Source organism: Bufo bufo, chromosome 2 (genome assembly GCF_905171765.1).
Source record: "Bufo bufo chromosome 2, aBufBuf1.1, whole genome shotgun sequence".
In the NCBI taxonomy this organism is placed as follows: Eukaryota; Metazoa; Chordata; class Amphibia; order Anura; family Bufonidae; genus Bufo; species Bufo bufo.
The window spans coordinates 363878689-363895395 of NC_053390.1; the positions used below are offsets into that span (position 1 = coordinate 363878689).

A 16707-nucleotide genomic window follows, 5' to 3' on the forward strand; every position below is an offset into this window, starting at 1 on the left:
GCATCATGTTAAGGGCTAGGTACATAGACAACATTTTCATAATCTGGAATGACACCAAAAAATCATTTGCTACATTTGTCAGTGGGCTCGATAACAATACTATTGGCCTCCGGTTTAATCATGAATTTGATGAACATGCCCTCCTTTTTTTGGATGTCTGTATACAGTATATAAAATGGCATTGGATGAACAGGTCAGCACTATCTACCGTAAGCCCACTGCCACAAACTCGGTACTCCATTGGCAGAGTAGCTATCCACTATCCCTTAGAAAAGGGATACCCTGGGGACAGTATTTACAACTTCTTTGAAACAGTTTGGAAAAAAGGTAATTCACCACACAAGTGAAAAAGCTTTGGAGCCAGTGGTTACCCAGACTACACTCTGAAATCCGTATTCCAATCTGCCCTAGGGTGAAACTGAACTGAGCTACTGATACCCAAAACTAGAGACTCAGAAGATTAAAAAATCTGCTTCATCACCACATATGATGGAGCATCAAGTCACGCCACGGAAATCATCAAAAAGCACTGGCCAATTCTTTTGATGGACCCTGACATTAAGTTATTGAGGAGTACCCACAAATCACTTTCAGAAAGGGAAGTAGCTTGAAGGATATGAAGTACCCTCTTAGTTGTTATTAAAAAAAGGTTTTATTCTACTCACAAACAATGGTAGATAACAGGCATGTCACAATAAAATCAATTCAAACTTATTTATTGTGACATGCCTGTTATCTACCATTGTTTGTGAGTAGAATAAAACCTTTTTTTAATAACAACTAAGAGGGTACTTCACTATATGCCGGTCATTTAATCCTACAGAGGAGGTGTCAGAGGAGGATTGAACCCCTTGAGAGAGGAGGACGGAGGCTAGTACCCTGTTTCTTTCACCTGTGCAGCATTCGACTGATCTTAAGCAGCGCGGTTTCAAATCTTTTTATTGCATGACTCTCGAGTGTGAACTACCCACCACACCACATCGGAACCAGCAGCGCAAGTAATTGTCCGTGTTCTGGGACACAGGACTGACATTTCTGTTTTTATTTTTACTACTCTTCACTGCATTACTCTTCATTGAACTGGTGCTAAGCTACAATACTAGACATAGCCATGCACAAGAGTGCCTAAAATAGTGACCCTCTTTTCTAGTGTTATACAACCCCTTTGAATATATATAGGTAGAAAGTCAAATACATTCCGAATATAAAAAGCTTCTCTTCTGGTGAGCAGATACAATTTGCTATTTCAATAAAAATGTCACGGCGGACGTGCACTCAGACTAACAGTTAAACCACCAACCAGGCTCTAGGCGAGAGACAGGGGAAGGGTCACCTCCTAACTTATCCCTGACCTCTCTCCCTGCACTGCTCAGCTCACATGCATACCTTTGTGGTAGGTATGAAGTGTCCCTGTGCCTGGACTGAAACACCCTAAATTCCCTGAGATGGTGAAGAGGGGAAATAGGAGCAGCCTGCTCGCACAGAACCTGGATGGGGAAGATGACACCAAACAATCAAACAAGAAACCACACTTATCTCTCTGCGCTGGAACAGACAACCTTCCTCTCCAGCTTCCAAGACAAAAGTGAATAATATAATCCGCTCAGAGCACTGGGGTGAAGTGCTATTTAAACTCATAACCCCACCCAGTGCACCTGATGGGAGGCGGATCCAGCACGACTCCAAAACAAAACACTAAACTCGTGCTGCTATCCTGGCCGACCTCCGCACACCGTCAGGACCGGGCATAACGGTACCCCCCCTTCTACGGGTGACCTCCGGACACCCCGGACCAACCTTATCCGGATGGGACCTATGAAAAGCCCTCACCAGTCGGCTGGTGTTGACATCTAGCGCCGGAACCCACGTCCTCTCCTCAGGGCCGTATCCCCTCCAGTGTACCATGTACTGAAGGGAACCCCGAAGAATTCTAGAGTCGAGAATCCTGGAGATCTCGAACTCCAAGTTTCCCTCGAAGAGGAGGAGGAGGAGGAGGAGGCAATGGCGATGGTTCCACTGGTTTCACATATTTTTTTAGTAACGACCTGTGGAACACATCATGGATCCTCCAAGTCTGCGGAAGATCCAGCCGAAACGCTACAGCAGGGGTACTCAACTAGTTTTATTAAAGGTCCACATACCAGGGTCTGCAGTCAGGTGAAGGTCCGAGCTGAACGCCAACAGTAAAGATGCCATGCGATCATGTGATCCATGCACGTGGGGCGCTCTGACGTTATAGTGGAGCGCCCCGGGTAAGTCCCAGAATTAGTAATGGCCACATTAGTGCCCCAGTAAGAATAATATCCCCATTAGTGCCCCCAGTAAGAGTATTGCCCCCATTAGTGCCCCCCTTCTCTGCTTTTGCAAAAAAAATAAAAATATTAGCATTCACCTGGCTGCGGTGAACATTTGCTGCTGACTGCACGCTCAGGACCGGTGCTCCAACGTGATGGCGTCTTGTAGGTCCTGTCCTGAGCTTCTAGTCAGCAGGGAGTGTTCTCCACAGCGTGAGCAAATGGAGGTGGAGGTACCGTAATACAGTGTTTCCCAACCAGTGTGCCTCTAGCTGTTGCAAAACTACAACTCCCAGCATGCCCGCACAGCCAAAGGCTGTCCAGGCATTCTGGGAGTTGTAGTTTTGCAACAGCTGGAGGCACACTGGTTGGGAAACACTGCCGTAATATATATTTTTTTTTTACTAGCACAAGTAGCGGTGGAGGTAAAGGCTGTACTAATGGGCGTTCCATGATGGAAGCGCTCATTAGTAAGGGTACTTTCACACTTGCAGCAGGACGGATCCGACAGGCTGCTCACCCTGTCAGATCCATCTTGCCACTACTTCGCCGTGCCGCTGCTCTGTGCCCATCGACTACTATGGGGATGGGGGCAGAGTTACGGCGCAGCACGGTGAGAGGCCGCCAGACTAAAAGTACTACATGTCCGACTTTTTCGTCTGGCGGCCCCCTCAATATAATAAACATTGGTGGCGCAGTGCGCCCCCCCCTCAAAATAATAAACATTGGTGGCGCAGTGCGCCCCCCCTCAAAATAATAAACATTGGTGGCGCAGTGCGCCCCCCCTCAAAATAATAAACATTGGTGGCGCAGTGCGCCCCCCCTCAAAATAATAAACATTAGTGGCGCAGTGCGCCCCCCCATCACCCCAGTATAATAAACATTGGTGGCGCAGTGCGCCCCCCCTCAATATAATAAACATTGGTGGCGCAGTGTGCCCCCCAATATAATAAACATTGGTGGCGCAGTGTGCCCCCCCAATATAATAAACATTGGTGGCGCAGTGCGCCCCCCTCAATATAATGAACATTGGTGGCGCAGTGCGCCCCCCAATATAATAAACATTGGTGGCGCAGTGTGCCCCCCAATATAATAAACGATGGTGGCGCAGTGCGCCCCCCCTCAAAATAATAAACATTGGTGGCGCAGTGTGCCCCCCCTCAAAATAATAAACATTGGTGGCGCAGTGCGCCCCCCCTCAAAATAATAAACATTAGTGGCGCAGTGCGCCCCCCCATCACCCCAGTATAATAAACATTGGTGGCGCAGTGCGCCCCCCCTCAATATAATAAACATTGGTGGCGCAGTGTGCCCCCCAATATAATAAACATTGGTGGCGCAGTGTGCCCCCCCAATATAATAAACATTGGTGGCGCAGTGCGCCCCCCTCAATATAATAAACATTGGTGGCGCAGTGTGCCCCCCAATATAATAAACATTGGTGGCGCAGTGCGCCCCCCCTCAAAATAATAAACATTGGTGGCGCAGTGCGCCCCCCCTCAAAATAATAAACATTGGTGGCGCAGTGCGCCCCCCCTCAAAATAATAAACATTAGTGGCGCAGTGCGCCCCCCCATCACCCCAGTATAATAAACATTGGTGGCGCAGTGCGCCCCCCCTCAATATAATAAACATTGGTGGCGCAGTGTGCCCCCCAATATAATAAACATTGGTGGCGCAGTGTGCCCCCCAATATAATAAACATTGGTGGCGCAGTGCGCCCCCCTCAATATAATAAACATTGTTGGCGCAGTGCGCCCCCCTCAATATAATAAACATTGGTGGCGCAGTGCGCCCCCCTCAATATAATAAACATTGGTGGCGCAATGTGCCCCCCAATATAATAAACATTGGTGGCGCAGTGTGCCCCCCAACATAATAAACATTGGTGGCGCAGTGTGCCCCCCAACATTATAAACATTGGTGGCGCAGTGTGCCCCCCAATATAATAAACATTGGTGGCGCAGTGCGCCCCCCAACATAATAAACATTGGTGGCGCAGTGTGCCCCCCAACATAATAAACATTGGTGGCGCAGTGCGCCCCCCCTCAAAATAATAAACATTGGTGGCGCAGTGCGCCCCCCCAATATAATAAACATTGGTGGCGCAGTGTGCCCCCCCAATATAATAAACATTGGTGGCGCAGTGCGCCCCCCTCAATATAATAAACATTGGTGGCGCAGTGTGCCCCCCAATATAATAAACATTGGTGGCGCAGTGTGCCCCCCAACATAATAAACATTGGTGGCGCAGTGTGCCCCCCAATATAATAAACATTGGTGGCGCAGTGCGCCCCCCAACATAATAAACATTGGTGGCGCAGTGCGCCCCCCCTCAAAATAATAAACATTGGTGGCGCAGTGCGCCCCCCCAATATAATAAACATTGGTGGCGCAGTGGGCAGTGCCAATGAGGGTTAAAAAATAATTTACTCACCTCCTCCAGTTGATCGATTAGCTGCCGGTCTCCAGTTCTTACTTCTTTCTTCAGGACCTGTGGTGACATCACTGAGCTCATCACATGATCCATCACCATGGTAATGGGCCATGTGATGAGCTCAGTGACGTCACCACAGGTCCTGAAGAAAGAAGTAAGAACAGGAGACCGGCAGTTAAGCGATCAACTGGAGGAGGTGAGTTAATTTTCTTTTATTATTTTTAACCCTCATTGGCACCTCCCACTGAGCCACCAATGTTTATTATAATGGGGAAGGGGGGGGAGGGGTGCACTGCGCACCAATGTTTCTTATACTAGGGGGGGGGGGCGCACTGTGCCACCAACGTTTCTTATACAAATACAGGAGGCGGGTGCCGGAATCAAATAGCCGGCACCCGACCTTTGTGACAGGGGGCTGCGATCAGCTACAATTAACCCCTCAGGTACCGCACCTGAAGGGTTAACTCAACTGCAGCTGATCGCAGCTCCCTGTCACAGAGGTCGGGTGCCGGCTATTTGATTCCAGCACCCGCCTCCTGTATTTGTAATACAGGTTAGTTTTCTTCATTGGTGGCGCAGTGGCCACAGCCCCTCCCCTCCTCCTCCTGCCTCTTCTTATTGGCAGCGGCGGGGACAGCAGCAGCACAGGGGGAGGGAGAGACTCCTCCTGCGCTGCTGAGAACGATCATCTCCTGTGCCCCGCCGCTGTATTGAGCAGAGCTGCCAGAGTGTGCAGGAGGAGGAGCGCTTACATGTGGAGGAAGCCCTGTCTCACTGCGCTGTGGGACAGGTGGAAGTGCGCCGGTAAGCTCCGCCTCCTGCACGGCACAGTGTGCAGGAGAGGAGCAGCGCTCTGAAGGATGGCCGGGGTCCGGACAACTGGCGGCCGCGGTCCGTATTTGGACCGCGGTCCGCCAGTTGAGTACCCCTGCGCTACAGGATTGATCACCGCAGAAATTTTATACAGGCCAATAAATCTTGGACCCAGTTTCCAAGTTGGCACCCTCAACTTGATATTCTTAGTGGACAACCATACCAGATCACCCACACACAGGTCCGGACCAGTCACACGTCTCTTGTCAGCCATTCGTTTATACCTCTCACCCATCTTCTCCAAATTCCCTTGAATCCTCCGCCAGATGGAGGATAAGGCAGAAGAGAATCTCTCCTCCTCTGGCATCCCAGAGGAACCAGTCCCAGAAAAGGTACCAAACTGAGGATAGAAACCGTATGCGGCAGAAAATGGAGACTTACCCGTGGACTCCTGCTTACAGTTATTCAACGCAAATTCTGCTAAGGACAAGAATGAGGACCAGTCCTCCTGATTCTCAGCCACAAAACACCTCAAGTAGGTCTCCAGGTTTTGATTAGTACGCTCTGTCTGACCATTCGACTGCGGATGAAAAGCCGAAGAGAAAGAAAGTTGAATGCCAAGCCGAGAGCAGAACGCCCTCCAAAATCTGGAGACAAACTGCGTGCCCCTATCAGAGACCACAGCCGAAGGAATACCATGCAATTTAACAATATTATCCACAAAAATCTGCGCCAGAGTCTTAGCGTTAGGCAGACTAGTTAGTGATATAAAGTGAGCCATTTTACTGAAACGGTCAACCACCACCAAAATCACTGTTCTCCCGGAGGAACTCGGCAGATCCGTAATAAAGTCCATAGACAAGTGCGTTCAAGGACGAGACGGAATAGACAATGGAAGAAGTGAACCAGCCGGTCGAGTATGAGCAACCTTTGACCGAGCGCAGGTTTCACAGGCTGTCACGTAATTCTCAATGCTCTTACGTAACCCTGGCCACCAGAACCTCCGGGACACCAGATCACAGGTGGACTTACCACCAGGATGTCCAGCAAGGATAGTATCGTGATGTTCCTTGAACACCTTGTATCGCAGGCCCTCAGGAACAAACAACCTCCCTGGGGGACAAGAACCAGGAGCCCCCTCCTGGACTCCCAACACCTCCATCTCCAATTCAGGGTATAGAGCGGAGACCACCACCCCATCCGCTAAAATCGGCGCAGGATCCTCTGAATCACCTCCCCCAGGAAAGCTGCAAGACAAGGCATCTGCCTTGACATTCTTGACCCCTGGGAGAAAGGTAACCACAAAATTGAACCTGGTAAAAAACAGTGACCATCTGGCTTGCCTAGGGTTCAGACACTTGGCAGATTGCAGGTATGCCAAATTCTTATGGTCTGTATATACCGTAACGGGGTGAACTGCCCCCTCCAACCAGTGGCACCATTCCTCAAAGGCCAACTTGATAGCCAACAACTCTCCATCTCCAACATCATAATTCCTCTCGGCGACCGAGAGCTTCTTGGAGAAAAAGGCACACGGGACCCACTTGCCAGGGGATGAACCCTGTGACAGTACCGCTCCAACCCCCACCTCTGATGCATCAACCTCCACTACAAATGGCTGACACACATCCGGCTGCACCAGAATGGGAGCGGACGCGAAACGCTCCTTAATAGCCGAAAAGGCCTGCAATGCCTCATCCGACCAGACAGAGACGTTGGCGCCCTTCTTGGTCATATCAGTGAGAGGTTTTACTATGGTAGAATAGTTTGAAATACATTTTCTATAATAATTTGTAAACCCCAAGAACCGCATCAAGGCTTTCTGATTCTCTGGTCGGTCCCATTCCAGAACCGCCCGGACCTTCTCGGGGTCCATACGAAAACCAGAATCAGAAAGCAGGTATGCCAAGAACGGAAGCTCTTGCACCGCAAACAAACATTTCTCCAATTTAGCATATAATTTATTTTCCCGAAGGATCGTCAAAACCTGTCTCACGTGATCCTGATGGGTCTTCAGATCAGGAGAATAAATTAAAATATCATCCAGGTAAACTACTACGAACCTCCCCACCAAATGATGAAAAATGTCATTGACGAATCGCTGAAATACTGCTGGCGCGTTCGTCAACCCAAAAGGCATAACCAGGTTCTCAAAATGACCCTCGTGCGTATTGAAGGCCGTTTTCCACTCATCCCCCTCCTTGATTCTGATCAGATTGTAGGCCCCTCTCAAATCCAACTTGGAGAACACCTTGGCTCCAACAATCTGATCAAAAAGGTCAGAGATCAAAGGCAGGGGATATGGATCCCGGACTGTAATACGGTTCAATTCCCGGAAATCCAAACACGGTCTCAGTGATCCATCCTTTTTCTTCACAAAGAACAACCCCACTGCCACTGGAGACTTAGGCTACTTTCACACTAGCGTTCGGGTGTCCGCTCGTGCGCACCGTTTGAAGGGGCTCACGAGCGGCCCCGAACGCATCCGTCTGGCCCCAATGCATTCTCAGTGGAGGCGGATCCACTGAGAATGCATCCGCCTGCCAGCGTTCAGCCTCCGCTCCGCTCAGTGAGCGGACACCTGAACGCTGCTAGCAGCGTTCGGGTGTCCGCCTGGCCGTGCGGAGGCGAGCGGATCCGTCCACACTTACAATGTAAGTCAATGGGGACGGATCCGCTTGAAGATGACACTATATGGCTCAATCTTCAAGCGGATCCGTTCCCCATTGACTTTCAATGTAAAGTCTGAACGGATCCGCTCAGGCTACTTTCAGACTTAGAAAATTTTCTAAGTAATAATGCAGACGGATCAGTTCTGAACGGATGCAAACGTCTGCATTATCGGAGCGGATCCGTCTGATGAAACATCAGACGGATCCGCTCCGAACGCTAGTGTGAAAGTAGCCTTAGATGGTCTAATATGCCCTTTTGCCAAACTCTCAGCGACATACTTTCGCATGACCTCTCTTTTGGGTTGAGAAATGTTATAAAGCCGAGACTTTGGCAACTTAGCCCCTGGGACGAGATTGACTGGACAATCATACTCACGATGAGGGGGCAATTCCTGAGCCCCACCCTCCGAAAAGACATCAGCAAAATCTGAGAGATTATTTGTCTCGCTTGCCAGTCTATAATTGGGTTATGTTTAGTCAACCATGGCAACCCCAAAACTATAGGAGCTGGCAAATCCTTCATGACAAAACAAGAAATAATTTCCACATGTGAATCACCCACCCTTAAGTGAATACCATGAACAATGTGAGTAAGGCTTCTTTGAGAAAGAGGGGAAGAATCAATTGCAAAAACACGAATCTCGTTCTCTAAAGTGGAAGTACTTAGTCCTAAATCTTGGAGGAAAAGAAAGTCAATTAGGTTTACACCAGCACCACAATCAAGGAACACCTCTAAAAAAATATTTCTTGACTCCAGCGCCACCATAGCTGGAAGGAGAAAACGGGAACTGCAGGGAGCTTGGATACCTGCCTGCTCCACCACACCATTCATGCTACCAAGTGTCAGGGAAGTTTATTTTTTCTTTTTCTCTACCACCTGTGGTTTTACATAAGGACAAGCAAAAACAAAATGACCACTCTTTCCACAATAGTAACATAGTTTGTGCGATTTCCTAAAGTCTCTACTATCCGAATGAAAAGAAATCTGACCCAATTGCATGGGTTCCTCCGCTACCCCCGCGTTACCAGGAATACCTCGTGCAGGAGAAGCCCTATACCTCTCTCTGATACGTCTGTCTAGCCGTACTGCTAATGACATGGCATTCTCCAAAGAGTCTGGGTATTCATGAAAAGCAAGGGCATCCTTCAGTCTTTCAGATAACCCCTGACAAAACTGGCTACGTAACGCAGGATCATTCCACTCTGATTCAGTAGCCCATCTTCTGAACTCAACACAATAAGCCTCTGCAGTATGTTCCCCCTGAAATAAATTACGTTATCTCGACTCTGCCATCGAGACACGATCTGGGTCGTCGTAGATCAATCCCAGAGCCTTAAAAAAATTCCTCCACCGACCGGAGGGCCGAGAACCAGGTGGCAGAGAAAAGGCCCAGGATTGTGCGTCCCCTTTAAGCAGAGAAATAATTATTCCTATCCTCTGACCCTCATCACCTGATGAAGATGGACGCAGCCGAAAGTACAATTTGCAGGACTCTCTAAAATGGACAGTCACCCGTACCCCCTGCAAATCGATCAGGAAGAGCCACTTTAGGTTCCACATAAACTTGACCTCCTCCTGATGCCAGAGCACTCTGACACTGTGCGACCGAACCACGCAGCTCCGCAACCTCTAGGGATAGCCCCTGCATGCGGTCAACTAATGCCTCAATTGACGCCATTACAAAACCGCTGAGCAATGACAGTCAAAGTTTTGGGCGGATTATAATGTCACGGCGGACGTGCACTCAGACTAACAGTTAAACCACCAACCAGGCTCTAGGCGAGAGACAGGGGAAGGGTCACCTCCTAACTTATCCCTGACCTCTCTCCCTGCACTGCTCAGCCCACATGCATACCTTTGTGGTAGGTATGAAGTGTCCCCGTGCCTGGACTGAAACACCCTAAATTCCCTGAGATGGTGAAGAGGGGAAATAGGAGCAGCCTGCTCGCACACAGAACCTGGATGGGGAAGATGACACCAAACAATCAAACAAGAAACCACACTTATCTCTCTGCGCTGGAACAGACAACCTTCCTCTCCAGCTTCCAAGACAAAAGTGAATAATATAATCCGCTCAGAGCACTGGGGTGGAGTGCTATTTAAAACTCATAACCCCCACCCAGTGCACCTGATGGGAGGCGGATCCAGCACGGCTCCAAAACAAAACACTAAACTCGTGCTGCTATCCTGCCCGACCTCCGCACACCGTCAGGACGGGGCATGACAAAAAATATGTGCCAACTCACTGTTGTAATTGATATACATTGTATAAATAAAATGGGTTCCTAGTTATAATAATAGTGTAAATAAACAGTATGCATCTTATAAAGTATTTTAAAGGTATCTTACCCGAGCATCTGTTACTTTAAATTCTCGTAGAATATACTGTGGCATGTTATATTCTGCCATTGGATCCACTACAAAGTATTGATATCTGGCAGAACGTTCGGCAGGCCAGTACTGATGACATTTTTCCTGTTATAAAAAAAGTTAAAACCTGTAAAATCAAACACTAAAAAGCCCAATAATCAGACACTTTTTTCATCTTAAAGACTGAACCAATAACTGCATGTGTTAGTGTGGCCACAACTACCTATTCAGCTGTAGCAAGGTTTCCATGATTTTTTTTGTTATGAACCCATTAATGTATTGGTGTAGTTTATTGAAAAAACTATCTGTATAGGGATTATAAGATTATAATGACTCTGCTATAAAGTGATCTAATGGGTAGTAGGACACATAATAAAGAGGTACAAACTGTAAACCTATTTATTCTTCTAAAATTAGCCCAAATCCCAATCACATTCAGGGATAGCACAACACAGACATGGTGCAAATTAGGTCTAATTTCTTTTAGTTAATAAAAGCTAAAGCCAGTCATACACATAAGATTAGTATTGGCTGGAATACATAAAATTAATTGTATACCAGTACGGTATCTGAGCAAAAACATGCCAAGCAAAACAGACAGATCGGGGAGATACCAGCAATGTAAAAGCAACAAAGAAAGCTTGCAAAAATGTGTAGTTTCAACAGAAAATGGCCAAAAAAATCCAAACAGACAGATGACAGTTTTCTGTTGGACAGTAGTCTGCCATTGCCCATCTTGAATGACTGCCTGAAAATAATTTCCAATAGATAGTTGAAAGAAATGGTAAATAGCAGCCATTTCAAATGACTTTTATATGGATCCCTAACGTAATCAATATGAGAAAAAGAAAAAAAGGGTTGGTGGAGCGCCTATGGTCAAGAATCGTTGAGGGAGTGGCATCGGGAGTGTGATGCTCCTGAAGAACGTTTTTTTTATTGCCCCGAAACACGTCAAGCTATTTGAATTAAACAAGTTACTTCGTACCTTGGAAGTTTGTTGTGTCATCCATTCACAGGACGACAACCTACGAGAACCACCTACTTACAGGCGATCTCGGCGGGGGAGGGTCTGGTGTCAAGTTTCATGTGCTTATCTTGCACCACCCTCCCTGGTGACGTGAGTACTAAACAAGATTGTTTGTACTTCTTTTTATCGATAACTCTGGATATCGTTATAGACTGATTTTAAGGTCATAACCTCATGTCATCTATTTTACATATCTATATACTGCTCCAACTCACCCTACCCTCTGGATTTATGGGGGCACGATTCTAGTATTCCCCATGGTATTAAGGGGCATTCACTAAAGTTACATAGAGGTGTTCACCATCTCCCCCCCACCCCCTTTTTCTCTTGGTGCCACTTCCTCACTGATTCTTGGCCATAGGCGCTCCACCAACCCTTCTTCTCTTTTTCTCATATTGATTACTCTTTGCAGCCTGCTAGCCAGGCTGGATTGGACCTGTGGTCCAACTTAGTGTGAGCAGCCTCATTTACCTCTTCTTTTCCTGACAATTTGGGTATCCCTTGGCGCCTCCCTCTCCCACTTCTCCTCCTCTTTCCTCATCCATCTGCCCACCCCCCTATTCTGTGGTATTCCATACCACCTCTGTTTTCCCCTCCAGTATCCTTATTTACGCTCCTTTTTTTCTACTATTTTTTCATCCCTAACATAAGCAGGAGCGAACTGGAAATTTAAAATGGCCCTGGAAAAAAATGAAAACTAAAACGAAAAGTGGCCTCGTTTTGTAGTTTGGTCCAAATTGATGGAAGACAGGGCCATCAATACCATACTGTGGCACATTATACCATCCCAACAGAGCCAAAAACCACAGTTCATCACAAAATACTGCAGCTAGCAGCACAAAATACATCCCCAAAAACTTCCACTGGTCGGCCATGAGGAGGGCCCAGGCGGCCCCCAGGGCATCAGACCACCGGGAAATTTTCCTGTAAGGTCTATGGCCAATCCGCCCCTGAACATAAGACATAGAATTAATTTTATTTAGAGATGAACATTTTTCATATGGGTCTTCCACTTCCATTGCTTACATGTTCAACAGTTGTTTAGACCCCTGTAAATGGTTTTTATAATACCACATATATCATAACATTCATCCAGCAATGGTAGACATGACTATTTGACAACAAAACTAGATACTTACTCTGCCCATTTCTCTAAGTTTTGTTAGCATAACCACAATTGTTGAGTTATGTTCCCATAGCATCCTCCAGAAGTCTTCTGTTGTCTCAGCCAAGGGACCTTGAGTTGCTATATAGGCTTTTTGCTGTCTAATAGAAAAAAATAAAAAGATAAATTAGATATATGTATTAGATATTTGATGCAAAAATGTATCTTCTTGTAACTACTGACTGTACATAACATAGCTCCAGACAAAGACTTGAACATTTAATGGATAAAGTATATAAGAACTGAGAAACCAATTTCACATGGTTGTAATATGGATGCATTTAAGGGTCTCTAACATCCCCCCCCATGGACCTTATGAAGCAAAGACGACCACAGGTTCTGTAGAGAACTTAGTTTGGTTCAGTAGAAGGAAGGTAGGATTGGAAAATGCAAATCTGCTTTGCAGGATCATGCGGGACAAATGGCCCTGCTCCAATATACAGATAGGCAAAGAAAAAATCTTACATAAAAAAAATAATAATAACATAGTAGGATAATGCCTTCAGCAGAAAAATTGTTAGAAAATTTCACCATCACAGAAAGTAGAAGGTGTTTCTGTGGTAATATGTGTGTATATTTAATGTATTTACATTCAGCCTCAATTAAAAATATCCCAGCATAAGTTTAAAATTATTGCTACTAGACATTCTCTCATCGAATGCATATACTTATTCTTTATGTGGTCTTTAGTGGTCTTCTGTTACAAATTTGTTAAACAGGAATCTCATGTTTACTTCTTTGGTATTAGCAGTTAAAACTTAAATCTTGGGTGGAAGATTGGAAACTGCATGTTAAGATGCTAAATATGAGACTAAAGCTTTTGTGTTTGCATTTTTTAAGAAAATCTTTCTGCATCTTTCTGTTAAAGGGGTTGTCCCATGAAAAAGATTCAGCAGTTTAAAAAAAAAAAAATTGTATAACAACTGAGTTATTCATTAAAATGGATCCATTTAGCACCTACTGCTGTTTGTTTGCTTTTTCTTATTTCTCTGTCCACCTTGCTGAGGACGCACATGCTCAGTTCCATTCTTCAACTGCCTACTGAGCTGTGATAGGGAGAGAGCTGCAGCAGAAAGAACACGCTCCCTGAGATACAGCAGAAATGACACCCCCAAGGTGCCAGCTTGATATAAATCTAGCAAAGCAATTGGAACATTGAATGAGGAGATCTATGGATCCAGCTGAGGTACAGGGCTGGTTCTAGATTTGTTCGAAAGAGATTGTCGTGTACTATATGATCTCTGATTTACATTTTTTTTTACATTAGTCATGGGATAACCCCTTTAAGCTTCATGAGGAATGGGAAGATGTGTTATTATCTATATTGCATATATCTGAACTAGGGAAGCTATCAAAAGAGTTGTCCGAAATTAGGGAAAAACAAGCATGCTTTCTTTTCCAGGAACTGGAGCTGCACTCTTGTTAGTGACTGCATGTTACTATAGTTCTGACCAATTTTAAGTACATGCGGTGAACTGCTAAACCACACACAGTCCATTGACAAAGAGTTGTGTTGTTTGGGGGCATCTTTTTTTTCTAACCTCCGTTTAGTGCTTTGAGCCAGAAGATGATACAATGGTGTGCACGCATCAGTGAAGAGTGAATCACTAAAACTGCCAGGTGCCCCATGCCTTATTCAGATACATAATGCACATTGCAAAGGCAGCCGTGATATGTCAATATTTTAGTACAACCCTCACTTATATACTGCACAATAAAGGCCAAAGTCAAAAGTATGTGTATGGAACTTGGACCTTGGCTTGGTGGTTGCCTTGGTGGGAAGTTATATGGCACAACTGCTAAAATTCATAATAAGTAGGTAATTCAAGATGATGGGAATGTTGCCATTTTGGAAACGTTAACACAAAATCTGAACAAAAAAGCCAAGCAAGATTTATTGGCATGTGCACATATAAAATTGTTTCCATTTATTACATTGTTAAAACAATGATTTAAATGAATGTGCTCATTATCCTTTACTTGCTGCAAAGTTCCATTCAGTTTTACTCCATCTGAAATAAAACACTTAATAAACCACTTAGTTGAGAAATGTCAGTGGATTAATGACTGTTACTACATCAATCATATTAAGGAAGTCTGGAACTAACAAATTATGATATTACTCTATAAATGTGTGAGATTTTTAACTGTAGGTATAGTTAAAGCATTATCTTGCATAGTCTTTGAATTCAACTGTATGTTTGCCAACAGACAACCTAACTTGTGACCTAAAAAGCTGGTCTTTTGTATACAGGCACAAAAAAAAAAATCACAAATATGGGAATTATTATGAGGGTAACATTTGAAGTCAGTTTTTCTTGAGTCTGTCTTGGTGAATTTTGCACCAAATGTATCTAATGTTGCACGCTGTTTGTTAAATTTGGGGGTCTGAGTGCTGACCCACACCGATCTCTAGAACGAGGAGAGAGAAGAAGAGCACTCGTTCCTCCCTGCATGAGACAGGCTCCATAGAAGTCTATATTCCATCCTCTGCAGCAAGAAAAGGGAATGCGATATAGGCACATTTTTCTCCCCTCATTCTAGAGATCTGTGGGGGTCTCAATGCTCAGACCCCCATCGACCTAAACTTTTGATATGTGTCTATGACATATCAAAGGTTTTTTGAAAAGTTAATGACCCTTTAAAAAGGGTCTAAATGTTACAGAACGTGGATAATAAAAGCTAGATGGAAGCTGTATGCAAAATTGACTACCATGAACAATACACCCAAATATAAATATTTAGAAGTAATGCAAGACAATGACATTTTGGAAGTCCTCTGAAAATGAACCAAAACATCTACATGAATCTCCAAAAATTCTGTTAAGTAACTTAAAGGGGTTATCCAGAAAATGATAATGATGGCCTATCTTCAGGATAGCAGAAAAGTATGTTTGAAGACAGCACCAACATCCCACTTTATAGAAGCGATGCACGGTCACCAGTGGTAAGGTCCTTCCCGCTCCAAACTGTAGGAAATAAAGCAATTGTAACCAGCGTCTTCTCTTTTTGCAAGTTTATTTCGATCAACACATCAGACAAGGCAACGTTTTGGCTCATACCAAGGCTTGAGAAAGGCTTGGCGTAAGCCGAAACGTTGCCTTGTCTGATGTGTTAATCGAAATAAACTTGCAAAAAGAGGAGATGCTGGTCACAATTGCTTTATTTCCTATCCTAAGGATAGGTCATCATTATAACATCAGTGGGGGTCCGGGTCCCAGTACCCCTGCTGATCAGCTGTTTCAGGGAACTCTCGGAAACTTACCAAGCACAGTGCTGTACATTGTATAGTGGCTGTGCTTTGGTATTGAGATGCAACAACTAGACCATGTGATCAATGTACGATGATGTCACATGGCCTAAGACCCCTTCAATCTGTTATTGATGACCTATCCTAAGGATAGGTCAGCAATATAAATTCGCGGATAACCCATTTATTTAACTTGATATTAGAAGTCCATTTGTTATGAAGAACGTATGGTAAACTGATAAAAAAAAAACATTCGCAAATGCACTGATAAGGAGGTTGGTGTTTATGTTCCTCTGATTCAATGATACTTGGTTCCAGTTTTACCACCATAGTCGTAAAATAAAGCCAAGTGAAAACCAATGGCTTCTCTGTAAAATGTATTAACATTCCTTTAAATACGGCTATTTTTTACTAATATAGATTTTTTTCTTAGTACGAATTTGAAGAATTTATTTTAAGAAAGGATATTGTTTACAAAAGTATGTCCATTTACACAGACAATGACGGCCTGTATGATTGTTCATACTAACAACTGTTCACAATCATTGGCCAGTGTACACATAGACAATGAATGATAATTTACTTGTCTGCCATTGATTGCATCTTATGCAGAAACAAAAATAATCATTAGTTAGAAGCAGCCTGTCATTTTACAGCACTAGATAGTGCTGAGGAAAA

The 16707-nt window shown here is 45.0% G+C and overlaps 1 protein-coding gene across 1 annotated transcript in view; it reads right to left on the minus strand.

Moving 5' to 3' along the window:
- Positions 1-16707, minus strand: part of PTPRD (protein tyrosine phosphatase receptor type D) — a 413356-nt gene that overhangs the window by 44300 nt on the left and 352349 nt on the right. Inside the window, 2 exon segments of the mRNA XM_040417151.1 lie at positions 10567-10692; positions 12754-12880. Of these exon segments, the coding sequence (XP_040273085.1) occupies positions 10567-10692; positions 12754-12880 (253 nt within the window).